This window comes from Chrysemys picta, chromosome 21 (assembly GCF_011386835.1).
Source record: "Chrysemys picta bellii isolate R12L10 chromosome 21, ASM1138683v2, whole genome shotgun sequence".
Taxonomy (NCBI): Eukaryota; Metazoa; Chordata; order Testudines; family Emydidae; genus Chrysemys; species Chrysemys picta.
Genome location: NC_088811.1, coordinates 368527 through 388513, shown reverse-complemented (window position 1 = coordinate 388513; position 19987 = coordinate 368527). Strand labels below are relative to the sequence as shown.

Genomic DNA, 19987 nt, shown 5'->3' with positions numbered 1-19987 from the left:
ACATTGTAAACAAGAAGCGGGTGCCATTATCTCCTGCAAATGTAACTAAACTTGTTTGTCTGAGCGATTGGCTGAAGTAGGACTGAGTAGACTTGTAGGCTCTAAAGTTTTACATTGTTTTATTTTTGAATGCAGTTATTTTTTGTACATAATTCAACATTTGTAAGTTCAACTTTCATGATAAAGAGATTGCACTACAGTACTTATATTAGGTGAATTGAAAAATACTTTTTTTTTTGTTTTTTTTACAGTGCAAATATTTGTATTAAAAAATAAATAGAAAGTGAGCACTGTACACTTTGTATTCTGTGTTGTAACTGAAATCAATATATTTGAAAATGTAGAAAACATCCAAAAATATTTAAATAAATGGTATTGTATTATTGTTTAACAGTTTAATTAATTTTGATTATTTTTTTTAATCGCTTGACAGCCCTAATTTTTAGTTTATATTGTGAAGTTTCAGTATTTAAAAAAAAAAAAAAAAGGCGAAGGGAAGAAGGTGTTCTCCCAAAGAATTACCTGGATTAAATATAACAGATTTCTCAGTGCAGGTTAAGATTTTTTGGATGGGATTTATGTAAGAAAGCTGCAGATCTCAAAGGGCCTTATTTTGTCACTATTAATTGTCTACATTTCTGCAGCAGTGATAACAGGCTATTTCAGAAGGAACTGGTAATAATAACGCACAATTAGTAGCTGCTTTCATCCCAAAGGAACCTTGGAGAGATTTCAGCTATGCTGAATCTCTATTTCTCTCTCCTAAACATATAAAAGGTTGACCTGCTCCTTTGTTTAAACTTCCTATTAACCTCCCACGTGCAAGTTTTGTTCAGAATACAGATGCAGGGTGCAGCTACAAGACACTCAGAGAGATGTGTGATGTTCCAGTGACCCCTTCTCCCATAACTCTGAGGAGCTGGTATTCATAACAATCAGGTCTTCCTGAATTGCTGTACTGGTTAAACTACTGTCTGCTTACAACAAAGTTTCTAGCCTGTTTTCTTGGGCAGAACAATCAAAGTTACCATAGGAAACAAGCAATAATAAAAGGAATAAATTCATTTATGGCAGCATCCTTTTAAAAACTTCATCCCATTGGTTATGTGTGGTTCTCTGCTTTTGGGAGGGTATATGTACCATGTGATGTCAATTACTCTGGTAAGTACAACTTCTTTATTTCATACCTGAATGAACAACCCCATAAAATGTACTCTGTTGCTCTCTGCAGGCCAGTCCTTCCCCCAGCAGGTCAAAGATACAGCCTCTCCCACTCTTGTACACCAAGGTTCTTTTAATAAAAGCAGGAAATGTCTGATATGCAGCAGCCATTGCATTAAATACCCAATTTCTTATGTGTCTTGTAGTAACATTAAGAATGGGGGAAATGTTAGGGTGAGGGGGCAAAGCCCTCTCCTGAGTAATCCAATGTAAGGATAATGGGAGAAAAATGTCATGTGGGGCGTGTCAAGGTGGCTGCAATGAAAGTTTCCAAAGTAATTTTGTTTCGTTTACCTTTTGCAGGGGCTGAATGTTTTTGGAGCACAAATGTGTGTGTTAAATTGCAGGCCCCATGCTCTGGGGTGTCATTCTTATTGGGCCTTTCTGTCTTTTTTGTTTTGCAATCCAAATGAGATATCTGGAAAAAGGCAAGAGCTCCCATTTCCTAAATTTCACACAAGCCAATTCAGCTCTCAGAGCAACAGGTAACTGACTAAAAAGCCTTCTGTGGCTCTAATTCACCCTGTCCTTTATATTACTGACCTCCAGCATTGCCAGAACTTTTTTGCTATAAACTCACTGACTCATTGAACATTTCCCTGGCTGAGCATTATAGAGTAATTTTTATGAAACAGCTTTGCCTTACGCTTTACCCATGAAGCTATCGTCTGCTGTAACTTTTCTAAGTAGGCCTAATTCATTTGCTCACAAATACTCATTTGAAATTTGAGGGAAATAATACAATACAAACTGCTGCTGGCTTTCAGGGCTGTTGCTTACTACATTGCTTCAGCATATAACAATGCAACTTCCTTAATGGTATTTGAATAAGTAATAAAAGCCAAAGGTCATGAGAACTGTCTAGCTGGGACACTTTAGGAGCTGTAGGATTGTTTGTGATCTTTACACTTTACAGGGTCACAGCTCAAAAGCTCTGTTCTTCACATTTAAAAGGACCAAACCTCTCAGTTAACTTCTTAGAACACCATAAACGGGAGGGGGGCAGTGGCAGTGATACTCCCTGTCACTCTGGCTTACTCAATCCAGCTGCCCGCCCTTCGCTCACTAGTGAAGAATGACCCTGTACCTGGAGCTGGCCAGCATGGCCTCTGGCCAAAATGTATGATTCAGAGCTCTCCAGTGGAGCCTTTGACACTGGGGCTTACCTCACACAGATACACGAGAAAATAAATTCACCTTCTTCCCAATTCTGTGCACCTTTCACACGGGCCAATGCAACAGCAAACAGCTCTTCTTGATGAAGGCCACATGTGGGGCAGCGCTCCAGTGCCTCAGGCTACAGAGTTCACATTTCAGCACCAGCAGGACTTCACTTGAACAGCCCTGTCAGCCACATCACAGCACTAAGAGGCATTTTCAAAAGTGCCCTTAACTAATGAGAACATGCATATAGAGCTGAGACAAGCTACAGCCCCCACCTAAAACTTTGGCCTAGTGCTACTTCTGCCTATGGCTGCCCTGACTTAAGGTGCAGAGGCAGGTGTCAGTATTCGGAGTCTGCTCAGACCCAGATGAACAATCCACTCGGAGAGCTGTCATTTTCTGGGGCAAATGTCTTCTTCGTTTTATAAAAATCTGGTGCAGTTTTTTACTCCTGGCAGGTTGCTAATGCTGGCAAAGGAAGGGAGCCTCCACAGACCTCTGCCCCCTTCCCCACCTGAAATTCAAAGTGGAAAGAGATGAAACAAGGTGCAGAAAATGTCTTGGCTAGTTGCAGTAAGGCAGTGCCAGCTGTCGCTCTCTTGTGAGCTGTGTGAGCAGCACTGCTATTATGAATTTCTATTTACAGGGGATAATTTGTCCAGGAATCCATCTTGGAATCACATTGTTTCATATTTTGAAATTTTAGTTTGTACTTTTTTTTACACTGAGTCTAGTAAATGGAAGATAACTGGCCTGTTCTCCTGTTCTAGCTTATATCACTGTAAAACATCACCAAATAAAACTGGCACTGATCAAGAAATGATTTTTGTTTAATTATGGAAGTATTAAACTGGACTAAAGGCTGCTGCTGGTGACAAGAGTAACTACTTTCCAGGAGGGTTTCTGAAGGACTTGCATTGTGCACATTTTATGTGACAAACTGGCAAGACTTCTGAATGAACTATTGGACACAAAAATAATCAGTTCAAAAACATTAACTCAGGTTCACTTGAGAGCAATTCAGAGCTATTTGGTCATTAGTAAATATTTTAAATTCTGTATAGAAAAATATGTATATGTTTTGTCTCAAACATAATTTAAAAACAACTCAGAATGGATCTAAAGAAGACCTTGACTGATTCTGTTTCTTCATTCTTGCACTTGGCACAGGGTTGGAGAAAAGAGAGATCTTCATGCCATCTCTGTTCCACCCAAACTCACAGGGCCTGCCCAGTCCCCACTATAAAAAAGAGCAGCCTCACTTTACATTCTAGCTGCACTGAGCCAGCCAAGAACAGCCAGAGCCGCCTCCACTACAGCCAGACCCCTTATCCTGAGGAGCAACGAAGAGTACAGGCAGAGACATTCCAGTAGCTCTTTGTCAGCCAAGGAACCCCCTTGTATTGGGATATTTCACTTGCGCCCTTCATTTCTAAGTACGAGTTAAAAATAAAACATCATCCTTAGATTTAATCTTCTTGATTGCTGTCTGTGTCACCACAATTTTGACACTGTTTAGGCATATTCTTTGTATTAACATACAGTACATTATAAAAATAAATGACTACCTGTACAAACATACTCTCCCCTATCCCCCTCCCCTCCTCACTCCCCTGCACACACGGCTATTGACTATGTGGGAAAAATTAACAAATTCAAAAAGTATTAACTAGCATCATCTTTAAGTCATTTTCCAAATACTGTGGAATACAAGGTTGTGAAGCACATTCGGTCTGTGAATGTAATTGTGCACACTGCAGCATCTTTCACTTATGTTCTTATGTTTAAGCAACAATCAACACTGCAGTTCCAAAATTTGTACAAGCCTACAAACCTAGTAACTAGTACAGGACTCATTTGACCGAGAAAGGTGTTGCATATTTGTGAACAGGATCTGTACTAGTGCAAATATTGAATGCTACAGTAATCAACTTGCATTAGCATGCATATTCCAGTTAAACAGGTATGCACCAGTACAGATGTTGCATGTCCTAAGTTGAAGTTGGCAGCAAAGCATGTCTTGCATTTTTCCAGCAAAAGTGTGTTCTGTTAGTGTAGAACTTGCATGTTGAAGTGCTAAACATGGATACAGCATGTATCAGTAAGAGCCACAGCTTACCAATCGTGCATGTTCTCAATGAGACCTATAGTAATAACAGGTTAATTTTATATTACAGTAAGAGGTGCAACTGAAAAATGCACAAGTTGCACTACCTGTCCTGCATCGTAGGTGATATCTTTTGCATATGTGTGATTAGTCTCAACATAAAATGTGAACTAGTGCACATCTAGGGAGAAGTAACTTTTCACTTTCCTGCTGCACGGAAAGAGAGCTTAAGTTTTAACAAATTAAGAATATTCTGAGTTTGTGTTTATTGTGCGTAAGTACAGAATTATAAATTCCCTCTACTGGTTCTGAATACATATATCCTGTAATACAAGAACAGGACCACCAGATAATTAGCAGAGCAACCACAGTGAGCTGCAAAGAGGGAGTAACCTCCATAGGATACAGAATGGAGAATTCCTCCCAGGCAACTGGAGTGAAATTCTGTATCCGTTGAAGTCAATGGGAGTTTCGCCATTGACTTCACTGGAGCCAGGATTTCACCTTAGCTCCCTTACAGCAGAAAAGAAAAGCTAGCCTTTGACATGTCTTTGACTGCAATGATACTTTGACTACACAACAAAATTGAATCATTGTTTTACAGCAATGGGGCTCCCTGACTCTGTACTGGGTTTAAATCCTAGTGTCAGTCAAAACTGTTTAGTGTTTCAGAAAGTGGGAGTGAGATGCCACTTTCAGCTATAGTTGATGTTGTTAGTGTAGCCAGGGCTTCAGAGTCATGCCACACTGCAGACCCTATTTTCATGTTTGATCAGCAATATGCACACTCTGTGTCCTCCCTAGCATGGAATTCTCAAACACTTCAGTAAAATAAAGACAATTAGTAATGTTCTAAATGCATGCATACTACCCGTGTGATCCATTCATTCATTGCTGGAGCCCATGTCCCCCAGTGTCACAAGCGTACAGGATGTCCTGAATGCTAGAGCTTTTATTTAGCTGAAAGACAGTTGAAAATAGTCACTGGGCCAAATTCAGAGATGATGTGTAAGTTTGTAGTGATTTCACATCAATATGTAAGTATAAAGGAGTCCCTTTACACAGCGGAGCAAAAGATAATGTAGTGGTGGATACCTACTTTAATTTGCACTCTATTAGTTGCTCTTTCTGCTAAGTGCCTCTGTTCTATCCCCATAGCATCTAAATTATGCTAACCTATGGCTCTGTTACATTCATTCAGAATTAGTTGGACGCCCTTATGCCCACTTACAGATGTGAAACTTGAAATACTTTTTAAAGCACCTCTGAATTTATCCCCTTGTTGTGTCTCTAGGTCAATTTGCTTAAGAAATTAATATACTAACAACTGTGGATGTACTCTGCTAAATCCTTCTACTTTGGGTCATAATCACAACCTTTTGGAGGAAAACTACCCTCAGACTAACTGAGCAAGGACATGCAGAGTCAGGCAGGTTTTTTTCACATAGATGTGGTTCTGTATATAGTAGCTTATTTCAATACACTGCATCTGAAATCAGATTTAACATGCTGTTCATTCTGAACTGGAATTAATGCATTTTGATGGTTCATAGAAATGAGTCCATGACTAGCTAGAATGTCTAAAATTATTTTACTAAGTTGTGTATATTGTAACAAAAAATAGCCAAAATCATATGGGTTATATAGTCCTAAAGAGCTACCTCAACTCCAGTACAAAAAAACTATGCAGCTCTTTTGTGACATTGAGTGCTTTGTTTGACCAAGAAGAGTTAGATTGAGCTATACATAGTGGATACAAAAGCAGAGGTATACAGAACTGCATTAACAACTCATTCCCTCCCTAATGATGACTGGGACCCCAAACTCTGTCCCTTGAAGCTAAGTTCATTACTAAGCATCTTGATAAAGCCTTGACAGTGTGATAGCCTAGATCAATTCTGGATGGCTGCAGTTGTTCATTTAGTCACTTCAAGGAAGCCTTGGTGAAGTGACATAACAAGAGTATGTTAGCCAAGTAGCGGCCTTAATGGGTTTCTAGGCATGACCCAAGTCATTTAATTTGTTTAGTTTTAAATTTCCCATACTTTCATAGTTTTACTTAACTAATGTACTACAGCTTTGTAAATAAGCACCTAGATCCAATGGTGATAGGTGCTACATAAATCTATGAATGCACTTCCATTTCTAAAGTTCTTGCAACTGTAGCATCTGAATGCTCTTTACAGAGTTAGTACTCCATGGAGAGACTGTGTCCCTGACTGGGGATTATGAAGATACACATAAATATATCCTACAAGTAACCAGACTATGCAGATGCTGACAGTGAGACTGAGACAATAAGTTGAAGTAATGTATCTGCTTACATTGATGCCAGTATAAATTCTACTAATCTAAGGTACTGGATAAATTAAGTAGAACTTTGCCATGGAAGTCTGGAATAAATCTGTTCTCCCCACAATGCTGGATGTAGAGCATCTGCCCATGTTCAGTGAAAAGGGGCAGCATAGAAAGTGCATTTTGCTCAAATTATCTGGTACATGAGGCAGCAGCAGAAAAGCAGTTGATGAAAAGCAGTCCTAAAAGACAATTAATTAAATAAGATGATTTGATGATAGAATGAATTTGGGTATTAAATAAAGATGTCCAGAAATGGGTTGCGAAAGGTGAATTCTTCCTTCTGAATGAGTTTTTTCTCCCCTTCCCTGGCTCCCAATTGTTTACTGTATCAGGAGGTTCTTTCTTATTGATACTCCTGAGTTTTCTTAAGGTGATGGCTACTTCATACTGGAAGTTGTAGTGAGGGATCCCTTTGACTTTTGCCTGTTGAAATTCTTTTGGAATAGAAATGTTATAGAGGGCCTTTTTATTGTTTCAGAGTGAAAGAATTGAAAAAGGCCAAGGAACCTGAAGATACACAGCAGCATCCCGTAGCAATGTGACATTGCTTTTCAGACTGTTTTCATTTTCTGTTTTTAGCAGAGACATGCAACAACAACAAAAAACCCACTGCAGTTCTGGGAATCTCAGCTGCAGGATTTTAACAGTAATGTTTTGGTCATTGCATTTGCACTTTCATGGACAACTTTTAATTTGTTCAGCAAGACATCTTGGAACTCAATCTTCTGTTGGATCATGGGAAAAAAGACACCAGGAGGAATTTGTGAGTTGCTTCATTCTCTCCAAAAGAAGCGATTAATTATCCTTTTCATATAGGGCTGTATTAAAACGTGTGGAACTGTACAAATATTATACCAAAAATATTGTTAAGAAAAGGTGGGAATGCACAAGCAACACAAGAATGCTATTCCTGCACCTGTCAATCATCTCCAAGAAACTGAAGCTTCAAGAGTCAGTGGAGGGGCTTAGATCAGTAAATCTTTATTGGGTACATGCATTCTCATTTCCTTTGCACTTCTGTCCTTTCTTTTTATTTGAATCTCTCTACAGCACACTTAATGCAACTTTTTAAATCTGCAGGTTTTTAATACATCCCCTGGAAATTTACAGAGTGGGTTGGCATAAAAGGCAAACGGGTAATGCATGGGAAATAAAGAGAGCAGCTTGAGCAAGTTTTTAAAAGTTCCTTTTTTGGTATTTTTTCTAGAACCTGCAAGTATTTCAAGTGTCATGTACTTATTCTCATATTCAGCACTTTATTTTCTGGCCTTACTTTTAATTATTTACTTAAAATAGTTTGTAACGTATGTAGCGCTCTTTTTTTTTAAACAGTAATTTTGTTGTTCTGAGCAGTCACGTACATATGTTGCCTGGACATTTATACCACCTAAAGATCAGAGTGGTGCTCCATCCTGGCCAGTAAATTTCTTATTTTGGCTATTTCATCAAAATCTGGGCAGTTTCTGTATATATAGAAGGTAGAAATGGAAAATGAGAAATAATATTTGAAAGGGAATATATTGATTAATTACTAAATATTTTATTCACAAAGGGTCAATAACTTGGCAAGATAAAATTATTATTTGTATAGTTTTGTCTGAATGAGCGAAAAGAGTGTGGATGTATTGTTTGTACATATTGTATATATTAAAACAGAGATATGTGCATGAATTCAAGAAAAAAGAAATGAAAAAAGCAAAGCATTAGTGGCTATGGTCTGTAAAATGAAACAAAAACTTTATTTCACTATAAGAAACTTTATTTTAAATGTTCATTAGAAGAACATTTTGCTAAAGCATGACTAAACTGCAAAAAAAAAAGAGCTACTGTATTTAGACTTAGGAAAAAAGGCAGAGTAACTTTACTAAAAAAGGATATGTTTACATTTGATTTTGGCTACCGGGAGGTTTTTTTTATTTTATTTTATTTTAATTTTTTGCCAATGGTGCCAAGTAATGTGAATGCTAATATTGCTTAAGAAAATTAAGTTACTTTTGCAAAGCAGATAATCATAAGAATACAAAAACGTATCTAGCTTAACACCATACACTCACTCCAATAAAGAACACTTAGAATGAACATAAACTGAAAAAAGAAATAGTATGAAAGTAGAAAATATGTTTCACATTTTCATATCTCCTGCTGGAAGTCAGAAAATGTAATAAAAATGCACAAAAATTAAAAAAAATAAAAAGTAAAACTTAAAAGATGCAAACTGGTCTTGTAGGGGTGTCATGGTATATTGCTATTTCCACATAGTGAGGAGCCAAAGAAATCAGATACTTTTAAAATTGAAATACTAATTAAAAATTGTCATGAAGTTTAGACGATAGGGGACTGATCTTAATTACACTAGTATATATCAGGAGTAAATCTCCTGAAGTCAGTGCAGTTACTCTGGATTTACACAAGTGTAGCTGAAATCAGAAATTGCTTCTGTGACTTTATGTTGCTAGTACCAGTTTAAAATTTCCAAATGGTTGGTGTAAATTTTACATGGTTAGTTTTGGAATAGTTGCTCTTACTTGATCCTGGCCACCAACTAAAATGTTTAAACTCCAGGCTTTTTGTGAAGCCTAAAAATATTCACAAATGAGAAGCTTTTAAACTGGTGTCTTTAAAAGAAGGGTAAACACAAAGATTGTGGCAAAAAACTTGGGTCAGTGCTCTTGGTGCCTTTTCTATAATTGTACCTGGTTTTTAATTACTTCCTTTCACTGCCAGCATTGAATTACAATATATGTGCTATATAGCTCTTTATCAGAACTCTGTACATTTGTGAACTGCTGCTTTATGACCTGATTCAATAAAAAAAATTGTCTGGCTCCCACACTGTGGCTGTGGCAGCCTCATAATCTCCATATATTTTATTGAAATGGAACCTTATACATTAACTATTCCACACACAAATAATCGGAACAGAATTTGAAAATAAACTCCTTTGGAATGAACTGGAATGCTCTGTATTAATACTGGAAATACTCTGACATTTTGAAATATAAATGTTTGTCCCATTGACTGGCATTATGACAAATATAATTGATCTTTTCCTAACAAGAGTAGTGACCTCAGTGGAAACATTTTAACCCGTTATATTTGTACTTAAATTTTCAGTAAAATACAGAGCTATTTCAAGTTACCCTTCCAGATCCATGGGCCTGGTGGTGTATCTACTGATAAAGACCTTGATACAGCAAAATATTTACACACATGCTTAATGTTAGCCATATGAGTAGTTCTTTAACTTAATGGGACTACTCACATGCTTAAAGTTAAGTATACCCTTAAGTACTTTGCTGAACACGGTTGTAACCTTTCAGTGAATGTGACCACTAAAAATGCTCCCCCATTGAAAAAGCTTTTTTGCTTACCCCTTTCTTGACTGTGGAACTTATTTCTGATAGAAGATAACGTAAGTGCAGCTTTCTTGGATAATCGGGATTCCCAAGTGCCAGGAGCAGGACCTCCTTCTGCCTCCTGAATATGGAATTGCTCCTTTGTGTAACACGTTTGACATAAGTAATACTGTGTGAAAGAAATAAAGACTATAACATGACCTCCCTATGTGGTTGCACGCTTACAGCAGTTCCACACAGTAGTTGGTGCCCAACAGGGGGTCCCCAGGACTTGCATGTAAAATTAGTATAGGTGTCTCTTTTTTGTAAGTTTTATTTTTGTAACTGTGCATGTAAAGCATCACTGGATCAATGGATCTGTTGAAGAACTCAGCTGCTGGAACCATGCAAAATGTTTTGAATTGCCCTTAAAATATGGAAAATGTTTTCTGAATGCTTTATATTCTTTCTGCTGTAAATTAAAAACAAAAAATTTCCCCATACTAAGTGTATTTCTTTTAACATTTTCTCTTCCATTTTAATCAAGAAGGAGCTGAAGATTCCTCAAGTAATTATATATATCCTTGTAAAGTATGGATCTGTGTCACACATTTAGAAGACCTACTTGTAAACTCACATAGTCTCTTAACTGACTGAATTTCAAAGGCAGACATAATTTTTAAAACAAATTCTGCTTCTAGTGTGTGTACAGCTCCCATTGGACTCAATGGGATCCATGTACTCATGTGAGAGGAGCATGTGGTCCTTAAAATCTATAGTTAACAACTATTTCAAAAGAGGGAAGCTAGGAAATAGGAAACACATTTATCTCATCAAAATTATCAATAAGAGAAAAACTTGAAGTCACTTGGACCTCTCAGCCTGGGTACTGATGATGTACATTATATAGTCACAGGCCTGACCCTCTTTTCTGTGGTTTTTAATGTATGCTCTTCATCAGGCATATTTCATAGAAGGGACCAAAATAAGTTCTAGACCACATCTTTTAGAAAAACATCCAATCTTGATTTTAAAATGGTCAGAGATGGAGAATCCACCACAACCCTTAGTAAATTGTTCCAGTACATTTCAGAGCTATATTTGCACTTCAAGTAGTAAAACTGACTTAGCCTTCAGATTCAGGCCTTCATGATAACCCCAAAGTGTATTATAATTACTCAGAAATGCACTGCCTATCACAGCTTATTGTTTTAGTTTAAGACATTCGAAGTTCAGCTCAGAGACCCTCATCATAGTGTTCTGCACCTACCACATGGGAGACTCAGGTACGACTCAGTGGTTCCGGTGTCTTGCTTCTGAGTCTGGCAGCAGGAGGCAAATGCTATGTGAGGCTCATTTTCCTCTGGGATAAGGAAAGAAAAAAAGGGAAAAGAAATGTTCTTATGACAGTTAAACCAGATTTTACAGCGGAAAGGTAACCAGTTTCTCTGACTCTGGGCTCCCCTCTTGTTCACGTCACAAATGACAATTTTTAGCAAGGTGGATGCAATTCACAGAAGCTTAGAAAATCCAACTGTATTTAAATTTGTGGGGCAAATTCCTCCCCTCTCTAGCTCAGTGGTGGACAACCTGTGGTCCATATGGGTAATGCGGCCACTGGGAGCTGCGGGCGGCAATCTAACCACTGTCTGGTTGCCCACCACTGCTCTAGCTCCTCTAAAGCTAATAAAATTCAGCGGCGCCTTATGCTGAGATTAGAATCTGTCATAATTTAAATACTTCACAAAATGCCTGGAATAAATCATCAAACAAATACATTTGTGAATTATTTGGCCAAACGTGTAAGATGACAGAATACCAGTAAAAAAGATGTCTAATGTTTTTGGAAAATAACTCAAAATTGAGCAAATAAATTATTCAGCTTATATTATGATAAATTCCACTAGGGATTAATTTGGCCATTTTTCCCGAGTATCAGAGTCGTACTGAGAAGTGCAATTCTGTGTGCACTTACAAAATGCTGACCAGGGGAATAGTGAGTTTTCCATTAAACAACAGTGCTCCTCAGAAAAAAGCAATGAAATGTTATATCCAGGAAGATTATAAATGCACAATTTTTATAACTGAACAAAATTAAACAGAAAAAAGTAGAACACAAGAAAGTAGGAAGAAATTTGACCAGCACTTATCTCAATCCTGATCGAGACCTCTAGACGCAACTGTAACACAAATATATAATAAAATATATTTCATCTAGCTATTTTCAACTTTCTGAGAGCACAATACTTTCTGTACTTCTTAAATAAGGTACTTTCTGTGAGGGCAGAAACTAAGTCCCAAGTTTCCAACAGAATCCATGAGGTAGTGTCTAATAAATTCCAAAACTCTACATAGAGGAACAGAATAAAAAGTAATTTTAAAAGTTCCGTGAGGCCTTTAGAAACAAAATCCAAAAAATCTGAATACTGCGTACAGATGTGGTCTCCTCATCTCAAAAAAGATATACTGGCATTAGAAAAGGTTCAGAGAAGGGCAACTAAAATGATTAGGGGTTTGGAACGGGTCCTGTATGAGAAGAGATTAAAGAGGCTAGGACTTTTCAGCTTGGAAAAGAGAAGACTAAGGGGGGATATGATAGAGGTACATAAAATCATGAGTGATGTGGAGAAAGTGAATAAGGAAACGTTATTTACTTGTTCCCATAATATAAGAACTAGGGCCACCAGATGAAATTAATGGGCAGCAGGTTTAAAACAAATAAAAGAAAGTTCTTCTTCACACAGCGCACAGTCAACTTGTGGAACTCCTTGCCTGAGAAGGTTGTGAAGGCTATAACAGGGTTTAAAAGTGAACTGGATAAATTCATTGAGGTTAAGTCCATTAATGGCTATTAGCCAGAATGGGTAAGGAATGGTGTCCCTAGCCTCTGTTTGTCAGAGGGTGAAGATGGGTGGGAGGAGAGAGATCACTTGATCATTACCTGTTAGGGTCATTCCCTCTGGGGCACCTTGCATTGGCCACTGTCAGTAGACAGGATACTGGGCTGGATGGACCTTTGGTCTGACCCAGTATGGCCATTCTTATGTTCTTAAGTCACATTTAATAACAATGCAGAATTAATTTCTGGTTAATGCATTTAACAGGCATATAAATGGCTTTGAACCAGAGCTGGATACTGTTGTAATATAGTAAATAATTTATCCTGTCTTTATAAAGCTATTAGAGCACACACACACAAAATCTATCTGTTGTGTAAAAGTGTGTGTCATTAATCTCATGATTAACCCATTCAACATATAATAGTAATCAGAGTAAGAACAGTTCCAGGTCAGAGTGTGGCATTTGGATTCTACATTTACCAACCATCATAGGGGGAATGCAGGGTCCAGTCATGTCCATAATAGTAAAGAAAGCTTTGCCATTAACATCACCAGAAACAGGAGCAGGCCCTTAATGATGCAGTGAATGGGACTTAGGTACCTTTGAATATTTTACCCCATTACAATCCATATCCAGCACAAAAATGTAGAGGTCAATAATAAAAGCTACAATTAGTTTGTCCCAGAAAGTGAGTGAGTGAAAGTCCCACCCTCATCCCTCACTTCCTTAGCTGACAGTCTGTGTTCACTCTGGGGAATTGCACAGTCAAACTCATGAGTGGTAGCTGGACTCCCTTAGTCAGCACCCACCAATTTTTTGAGGTAGTGGCCTGAAGTTGAGGGATGCCACACGCCCTTCAGCTAAAATCAGAATTTGATTTTATGTTGCTATTTGCCTATTGCGGTTAGCTTCAAAACACTTTAGAAAGTCAGTGACAAAACAGGAGTGTATCAGCAACTTGCCTGGCTATGCTCCAGATTTTGTGTGTCATTTCACCTGTCTGTCCCTTAGTCTCTTCAGCTATAAAACAAGGGTGATAATACTGTGCAATGGGTGTTGAAGCTTACTCAATTAGGTATAAAGCACTTTTGGATCCCCAGATAGAAGGTAGACAGGAAACAAAAAAATCTTTGCTTACTCATGCTGTGCACTAGCCTTCTCTATGGAACTGTTCTCTTACTGATGTTGCCCCATCCTTCCTCCTCTACCATTCTCTTATTAACATCTCCTTGTGTCATGTTAAAAATTAGTCTGTAAGCTCCTTGGGGCAGGAATCATATCTTTTGACTGAATTAAGAGGTGCCTAATACACTAGTAGGTGCTGTCAAAATAAATAATGGTGATTCTGTGCTCAGCCAATCTCTCAGCCTCATATAATACCTAGAATATTAGCTTTCTTGAGTGAAGAATTAGGGGCCAGTATCCCAGAGTTATCACTTACTCTTTCTAAAAAAAATGACTGAACAAACCAGCTCAAATAGACAACAACAAAAAAGCACCCACATTGCTTTACTGTCTGGTTTAAATAACCTAGTAATGAAAAGCTTACAGTGAAGTCAAAAGCTTGATAGAATGCAAAAAAACAAACTGATAAAAGAGCATGGAAAATCCTGAAGTTATATGTTTCAGGGATCACAAAATCATAGAAACGTAGGACTGGAAAGGACCTCGAGAAGTCATCAAGTCCAGTCCCCTGCGTTGTGGCAGGACCAAGTAAATCTTTTAGACCATCCCTGACAGATGTTTCCAGATGTTTACCCTAATAGTCAGAAAGTTTTTCCTAACATCTAATCTAAATCTCCTTTGCTGCAAACTAAGCCCATTACTTTTTGTCCTACCTTCAGTGGAGCTGGAGATTGATTACTGTCCTCTTTATAGCATGCCGTAACATACTGGAAGCCTATTACCAGGTTTCCCCCCTCCCCCCCCCCCAGTCTTCTTTTCTCAAGACTAAACGTGCCCAGTTGTTGTTGTTTTTTTAATCTTTTTCTAATAGGGGAGGTTTTCTAAACCTTTTATCATTTTTGTTGCTGTCCTCTGGATGCTTTCCAGTTTTGTCCACATCTTTCCTAAATTATAGTGCCTGGAATTGGACACAATACTCCAACTGGGGCCTCAGCAGTGCTGAGTAGAGCAGGAAAATTACCTCCTGTATCTTACATACAACACTCCTGTTAATACACCCCAGAATCATATTAGCCTTTTTGCAGCTGGATCATATTGACAACATATTCAGTTTGTGGTCCACTATAACCCCCAGATCCTTTTCAGCAGTACTACCACCTAGACAGTTATTCCCCATTTTGTAGTTGTGCATATAGGATAGGATGTGCTCTTAGAATGTAAAAGTCTTCTTTTGACTGCAACCAAGATTGAAGTCCTGTCAGCACCCTTTCTTGTAAGGTGAGTGATTACTCAGTTACATGAACTGGGATAAAAAGAAGAACAGGAGTACTTGTGGCACCTTAGAGACTAACAAATTTATTAGAGCATAAATTTGTTAGTCTCTAAGGTGCCACAAGTACTCCTGTTCTTCTTTTTGCGGATACAGACTAACACGGCTGTTACTCTGAAACCTGTCATGAACTGGGATGAATCTTAGTCCAGTAGGCTAGCCTAGCATTTATAGGCACATCCAATCATTTGGAATGACTAAATAAATAGATACAGTAGATCAAGAGAAGAGTTAGCTCTGAATTAGACAGTTGGCAAAGAATAATTCATATGATGAATTAACACAGTGGGAAAGCTTCAGCCAGTAGCCTGGAATGAAGACAGATGCCTACCTACAGCACAAGCATCATGAACAATCTCTTCATTTGCTGTTTTGAGAAGATTCAGGTCAGGAGAGAAAATTCTGCTGTTGTGACTCGTCAGTTACTAGTGCTTTCTTTAGAGGCATGTCCACTAGCAGCTGCCGTACTTGGAGAGGATGGAGTCTGGGCCTGACTTCTGGAAATAAGAGAGGTAAGAGAATGGTTTAGGCATCAACATGATGTAAGGTTCAGATGCATAGCTGTGCAAAGGCCAGTGTCACTGTAGCATAACTCTGTCCCCCTCTATGCCCATGAGGCCTCACTCCAACTGTTGGCACTTCCTAGTAGCCACTCCTCAGAAATGACCTGGATCCGCTGGATGGAAGATGTCAAGCCTGGCCTCCGGTAGCAGGTATGGAGGGATTCAGGTTGCCCTGCTGTGGCTCTCAGTCCCCCCTCCCCACCACCCAGAGTAACTTTTATAGCCCTAGGCAAAAGCCATTTATGGATTATGGAGACTGCCCGATAGGCCAAGCACCCAGAGAATGCTGAAAAGAGGCAATAGGTGCGACATGGCACTTTGGAACTAACTCAGTATGGATTTATTTTCAGAGCGCCAGAGAGTGACAGGTTTCTCACAGGGACATGCAGAAATCCACCCTGCCACAAAAATACACAGTCACCTGCCCTGGAAACCTGCAGCACCCTGTCCCTAGGGAGGCACAGGTACCTGCCCTCCAACCTGCCCCCCTCCCCAGGGACACACAGGAACCTGCCCCCCAACCAGCCCACTCCCCAGGGACACACAGGAACCTGCCCCCCAACCAGCCCACTCCCCAGGGACACACAGGAACCTGCCCCCCAACCTGCCCCCTCCCACAGGAACACACAGGAACCTGCCCCCTCCCACAGGAACACCCAGGTACCTGCCCTCCAACCTGCCCCCCTCCCCAGGGACACACAGGAACCTGCCCCCCAACCTGCCCCCCTCCCTCCCTCCCACAGGAACACCCAGGAACCTGCCCCCCTCCTCAGGGACACAGAGGCACCTGCCCCCTACGCCCCGCCCCAACACACCTCGCACCTCCCCCAAGCAGAAGGCGGCCGGCAGAAGCGAGCGCGCCGTTACTCAGCCGGGCGCGCGACGCGCGGGAACAGGCGGTGTGGGCGGGGCCTGGCCAGGCCCCGCCCCTGGCCCGTCACATCCCCGCAGCAGACTGCGCGAGTTGCGGTGGTTTCCGGTTCAGGGCTAGTTGCGCCGCTTCGTCTTGTGCTGCCGGACAGTTCCCCCAGCCCCCCTCGGAGCCTCGGACAGCCGCCGCCATGTGAGTGCGGGTCCCGGAGCGGCTCAGCGCCAGCTGCCGTCGGGCCGGGCCGGGCCTGTAGGGAGCTCGGGGGCTCGGACAGCGGGAGCTGCCCGGGCGGGAGGCTGCGGGCGCCGGGTGGGCCTGGGGGCGCGGCGCCGCGCCGGGGGCGCGAGCGGGCGGCTGCGGCGGAGGGGGGGAGCCGCTAGTGTCCCCGCGACAGGCCAGGCCTGAGCGTGTCCCTGGGCCGCTGCTCAGTGCACGGACCTGGACCTGGGCCGGGCAGGGTGTGGCCGGGCACAACGGTCCCGTTCTGCACCGTGGGGGCAGAGCCGTGGTAGCCCGCGGCGTTGCCCGCTCCCGCGCTGCTGGCCGGTGTCTCAGCACAAAGTGCTGCCCTCCCCTTTTGCTACTGGGAGCGGTTTCTGCCACGCAGCGTAGCAGTTTGGTAAACTGTTTGTTAACTTGCTACCGCCTGTCCATGGGGTTGCGAATCAGGAGGGGATGGGGTATGTGGTCAAAAACGATCCCGATCTGCTTCCTGACCGGAGTGGCCGCTTTCATTGCATTCGTGAAAGGGGAGGTAGGGTTTGTAGGTATAGAGCGTGCCCCTGAGCCCAAGTTGAGACCACAGTGGCCCCTTTTCATTTTTTCCACTGGCTTCTCCTTGCTTAGTTCCAATGACTGGGCTGCTCATGCACCTGATGGTTGCAAAACGGGAGGGATGGGGTTGTGTTGGAGAACACTCCCGGTCTGCTTCCTCTGGGGGATGGTTGCAAAACGGGAGGGATGGGGTTGTGGTGGAAAACACTCCCGGTCTGCTTCCTCTGGGGGATGGCTGCAAAACGGGAGGGATGGGGTTGTGGTGGAAAACACTCACACTCTGCTTCCTCTGGGGGGATGGTTGCAAAACGGGAGGGATGGGGTTGTGGTGGAAAACACTCCCGGTCTGCTTCCTCTGGGGGATGGCTGCAAAACGGGAGGGATGGGGTTGTGGTGGAAAACACTCCCGGTCTGCTTCCTCTGGGGGGATGGTTGCAAAACGGGAGGGATGGGGTTGTGGTGGAAAACACTCCCGGTCTGCTTCCTCTGGGGGATGGTTGCAAAACGGGAGGGATGGGGTTGTGGTGGAAAACACTCCCGGTCTGCTTCCTCTGGGGGATGGCTGCAAAACGGGAGGGATGGGGTTGTGGTGGAAAATGCTCCCAGTCTGCTTCCTCTGGGGGGATGGTTGCAAAACGGGAGGGATGGGGTTGTGGTGGAAAACACTCCCGGTCTGCTTCCTCTGGGGGATGGTTGCAAAACGGGAGGGATGGTGTTTGTGGTTGAAAACACTCACACTGTGCTTCCTCCTGGCTAATGTGCCAAATTGATCTATTGCATGATTGAGGCATGCTGTTTCACTTTTTTTTGTGTGAATCCGTGAAAAGGGATTTTTTTGACTTTACTCTTCCAATTTGCATCATATACAAAGCAATTTTTGGGGCCCCTTCCATAAAAAAAAGTTGCAATACTCTAGTAACATGTATTTGGAAATGTAAAAAATAACCAGTGAAATACATTCAAAAAATAATTTGTAATAATTTGAAAATACACTAAATCCAACATTTGAAAACGTTAAATGCTTTAATGGGATGTAGACATTTGCAGTTACATAATGGGCTCTCACTGGGTGATGGTGATGGTTGGTGCAAATGGGCTGTCGCTGCCTGGGGGTGGTGCTGCTTGCCCAGGGCTCCAGGGGGGAGCTGGGCTCTGGGTTGGGGGGGCGCCCGGCTCACAGGGGCTGGGCTCAGGGATGTGGGGAGATGGGGTCAGGGGGGTGTCCGGCTCAGAGGGGCTGGGCTTGGAGCTGGGGGTCATGGCTGTGGGGGGATGGGGTCAGGAGGTTGTCCGGCCCCTCCCTTACCATGCCGCTTACCCCCTCTACCGGAGCCTCAGCGTGCCACATCCAGGACGCCGGGGGATGGGATGGGGGAAGACGGAAGTGTGGGGAGTCTCCGACATACTCCGGGCCTGGGGCAAATTGCCCCACTTGCCCCCCCCCCCTCTGGGCGGACCTGCTGAATAGTCATGACTGGGAATGGGCCAGGGGGGAGGGGTGGGTAGTGTAGCAGATGACAATTTGAGGTGAATATTCTCTTGGCCAGATTCTACTGGGTTTATGGTGATGTGTGCTATGGACTGGAGTGAATAACAAAGAATCTGTTTAATAATTATTCTCTAAATTCAGCTTTCTTCTTTCTCTCTCTGAGAATTATCACTAATTCAAAATAGTGGTGTGCAAGTTGACTGGATAATGATAATAGCATGATCTCTTATTAGAACATTGTAAACCCTACTACCTGTTTTTTTATATAATACACTCACTATACATAATACAAGAAATCCCTGATGTTAGAACCTGGCTATGCCGCTGCTGTAGGGGGCTCATCACCCAGCAGCTGGGGGCCACCATGTGGGCTCGGCAGGGCTGCTGGCCACGGGGCCAATGGCTGTGGGTGGGATCTCAGGAGTCATGTCCCAGGGATATGCCCCACTCCCCAGCACTGCTCCAGCTCTGAGCTGTCTCCACTGCCTGGGACCTGTGGGGTCCCACCTGCCTCCCCAGGGAAAGAGCCACCTGGGATTGGTGCAGAGGCTGGGCCAGTCTCAGCCAATCCCAGAGGACGGCTGGGGGAGGGGGACAGTGTGGGAGGCTCAGCTGGGTCCTGCCAGGCATGTGGGTCCTGAGGGAACCTGGCCCGGGTAGGCCCTGCTCCTGCTCCAGCCTGGCTGATTGGACCCCCAAGGGCCGGAATTATCCTGCCCCAGGACAAGCTCTGGCTGCGCTGCCGGCTCAGCCTGGCAGACACAGTCACCTCCCATCAGGGCCGGGTATTGTGGCTGGGGGTTAGGGTG

General features: G+C 42.2%; 2 protein-coding genes and 1 long non-coding RNA gene across 32 annotated transcripts in view; 2 read left to right on the top strand and 1 right to left on the bottom strand.

Annotated features, from left to right (window-relative positions):
• Positions 1 to 10688, top strand: part of CAMTA1 (calmodulin binding transcription activator 1) — a 913810-nt gene extending 903122 nt beyond the window's left edge. For 17 of the 30 annotated variants that reach the window (XR_010594216.1, XR_010594214.1, XR_010594212.1 and 14 more), the window contains one exon: positions 7329 to 10688. Coding sequence is in view for 24 of the 30 variants with exons in the window: in XM_065574895.1 (XP_065430967.1) it covers positions 7329 to 7392 (64 nt within the window). In the remaining 6 variants the exon portion in view is untranslated. Of the gene's footprint in view, positions 1 to 1524; positions 1707 to 3555; positions 3915 to 7328 lie in introns of those variants that run through there. The other 13 variants (XM_065574894.1, XM_065574889.1, XM_065574885.1 and 10 more) reach the window with 7 other exon arrangements.
• LOC101932935 (uncharacterized) lies at positions 9363 to 16988 on the bottom strand. Its single transcript, XR_002889694.3, has 4 exons — positions 16860 to 16988; positions 15813 to 15978; positions 11456 to 11548; positions 9363 to 10375 (listed from the first exon to the last, which is right to left on the bottom strand). It is a non-coding gene; the product is annotated as an uncharacterized LOC101932935 (long non-coding RNA).
• The window catches only part of VAMP3 (vesicle associated membrane protein 3), a 21573-nt gene continuing 18560 nt past the window's right edge, over positions 16975 to 19987 (top strand). The window contains exon 1 of the mRNA XM_005287056.5: positions 16975 to 17107. Coding sequence (XP_005287113.1) covers positions 17106 to 17107 — 2 coding nt within the window. The 5' untranslated portion in view covers positions 16975 to 17105. The remainder of the gene's footprint in view (positions 17108 to 19987) is intronic.